The sequence below is a fragment of the Balaenoptera physalus genome (genome assembly GCF_965194825.1).
Source record: "Balaenoptera physalus genome assembly, chromosome: 14".
Lineage (NCBI taxonomy): Eukaryota > Metazoa > Chordata > Mammalia > Artiodactyla > Balaenopteridae > Balaenoptera > Balaenoptera physalus.
Window position 1 is genome coordinate 40,357,457 of NC_138893.1, and position 1,916 is coordinate 40,359,372.

At 46.3% G+C, this 1,916-nt stretch overlaps 1 protein-coding gene across 20 annotated transcripts in view; it reads right to left on the reverse strand.

The window, feature by feature from the left end:
• The window catches only part of VTI1A (vesicle transport through interaction with t-SNAREs 1A), a 419,912-nt gene extending 418,137 nt beyond the window's left edge, over positions 1 to 1,775 (reverse strand). For all 20 annotated transcript variants that reach the window (XR_014253028.1, XR_014253029.1, XR_014253030.1 and 17 more), the window contains exon 1: positions 1,395 to 1,775. Coding sequence is in view for 17 of the 20 variants with exons in the window: in XM_082423358.1 (XP_082279484.1) it covers positions 1,395 to 1,488 (94 nt within the window). In the remaining 3 variants the exon portion in view is untranslated. The remainder of the gene's footprint in view (positions 1 to 1,394) is intronic.
• Positions 1,776 to 1,916: the final 141 nt, after the last annotated feature.

The following is a 1,916-nucleotide window of genomic DNA, read 5'->3' on the forward strand; positions in this document are numbered from 1 at the left end:
AGCCAGCGTACCGCAATGAAGAGCAGCCCCCGCTCACCGCAACTAGAGAAAGCCCGCATGCAGCAACGAAGACCCAACGGAGCCATAACTAACTAACTAACTAAATAAATTTATATATTAAAAAAAGAAAAACAAAGAAATAAAGGAAGAAAATTATTTACAAACACAAAAGTTTGGGGGGAGGTAGGGAAAAGGAAACAGGAATGACAACTTAGGTCCAGCAGAAATTACTGCTGGCATCAAGGATTGACTAACAAGGTGGAGCAAGGAAGTTGCCCACCAGTTCACAGATCAATGAGCACTCCTTTTCCTACACTTTACACCATAGAGCGAAGGTAGATGGTTCAATTTCCCTAACAAAACTGAGCACCAAAGCCACAACCTTTTCTGCAACTAAATACTCAAATTAAATCTGTATTGAGAGAAAAATAAATCCTAAAACAATGACCTACAGACAAAAATCACAAGACATCATATTTATGTATCTGTTCATTCACTTAAAACATTTTCCTGAGCCCGTTCTAAATGCCAAGGAAATCAAACATAGCTCCCATCTTCACATAACTGACAGTCCAGTATCGAAAATGAGTTGTGCTAAAACACAAAAACAAACAAAAACAAAACTCTTCTGGATGAAAAATGTAGAATTTTAAAAGTGAGAAAAATTATCCTGTACCAAGTTTTACACAACACTGGGTTATGGATCCCCAGGAAGGATGAAAAATAATAAATGGGGATGGGGGTATGAAAGGTACTAATGATTATAGCAGCTAACAACAAGAAAGGGCTTTACATATGTTAAGTCATTTAATCTTCACAAAAACCCTATGAGAGACGCACAATTCTCTCCATTTTACCAAGAAGGAAAGTTGAGAGAGGTTAAGAAACTTGCCTAAATACAACAACTTCTAAGTGGCAGAGCAGGGATTTGAATCCAGGTACTATGACTCTTAACACTGCTTTGCTGCCTATAATAATAACAACATTACTAACAAAACAACGTTACTGTATGATGCAGACCCGTGATCTGGGTACGTTCACTTATTCTCTTTGGATACTTTCACATCTCTACATTTCACAAACAAACAAAACCCAGCCAAAACTAAGACTCAGAGAAACGTTCCCAAGGTTATACGAGTCACAAGGCAGCGGAGTCCAGATTAGAGCCCAGATGGCTCAGAATTCAAAGGCTCTTTACAGTGCACCCCACAACCCAGCTTGGATTCTCCCCTTACCCTTAACCAACCTCAAGCATCCCTCTGGGAGGCCCCAACACCACCTCCCTCCAGGCTCGCGCCTCAGAGACACATTTATTCAGGTGTCGTTCCATCGCCCACTACCCAACCCTCCCGGCTCTCCGGGCCACCCCCGCCCGGCCTGGGCAGGGCTCTCACCAGGTGGGAGTCGGGGGACCCTCGCAATCTTATTGGTGATCTCTGCAGTGAGCACCGCGAAGTCCTGCTCGTAGCCTTCGAAGTCGGACGACATGGCGGCTCCGGAGTGGCCGGTCCGGGCCGGAGCCTAGGTCAGGACTGGGGCTACGCGGGGCAGGAAAAGACGGTGTAGGGACGCGGGAAGCTCCCTCGAGAGCGGAGCAGAGAAGCCGGTACAGCTCCCAGCCAGGCCGCTTCCTGGTTGTTCTTCGCAATCTTGGTCCTCCGGAAGTTGGGCTGGGTGCGATTTTATTTTCCGTTCCGGCTTCAAGATTAAGAAATTCGCTAGGGAAAAGCCCTTCAGTTAGTGCCCCCAAAAGCTTAAAAAATATGCAGGTTCTCGGGAATCACCGAAAACATTTTTTGCCCCTCCACGTTTTGGAAAGCGGCTCCGGCTCCCCAAGCTACAAGTCAGAGGGGCTTGCTTCCAGGGGGAAGTTTGATGCGGCGAACCTCCCGGAAGTGGCTCTCACGGAGACTGCG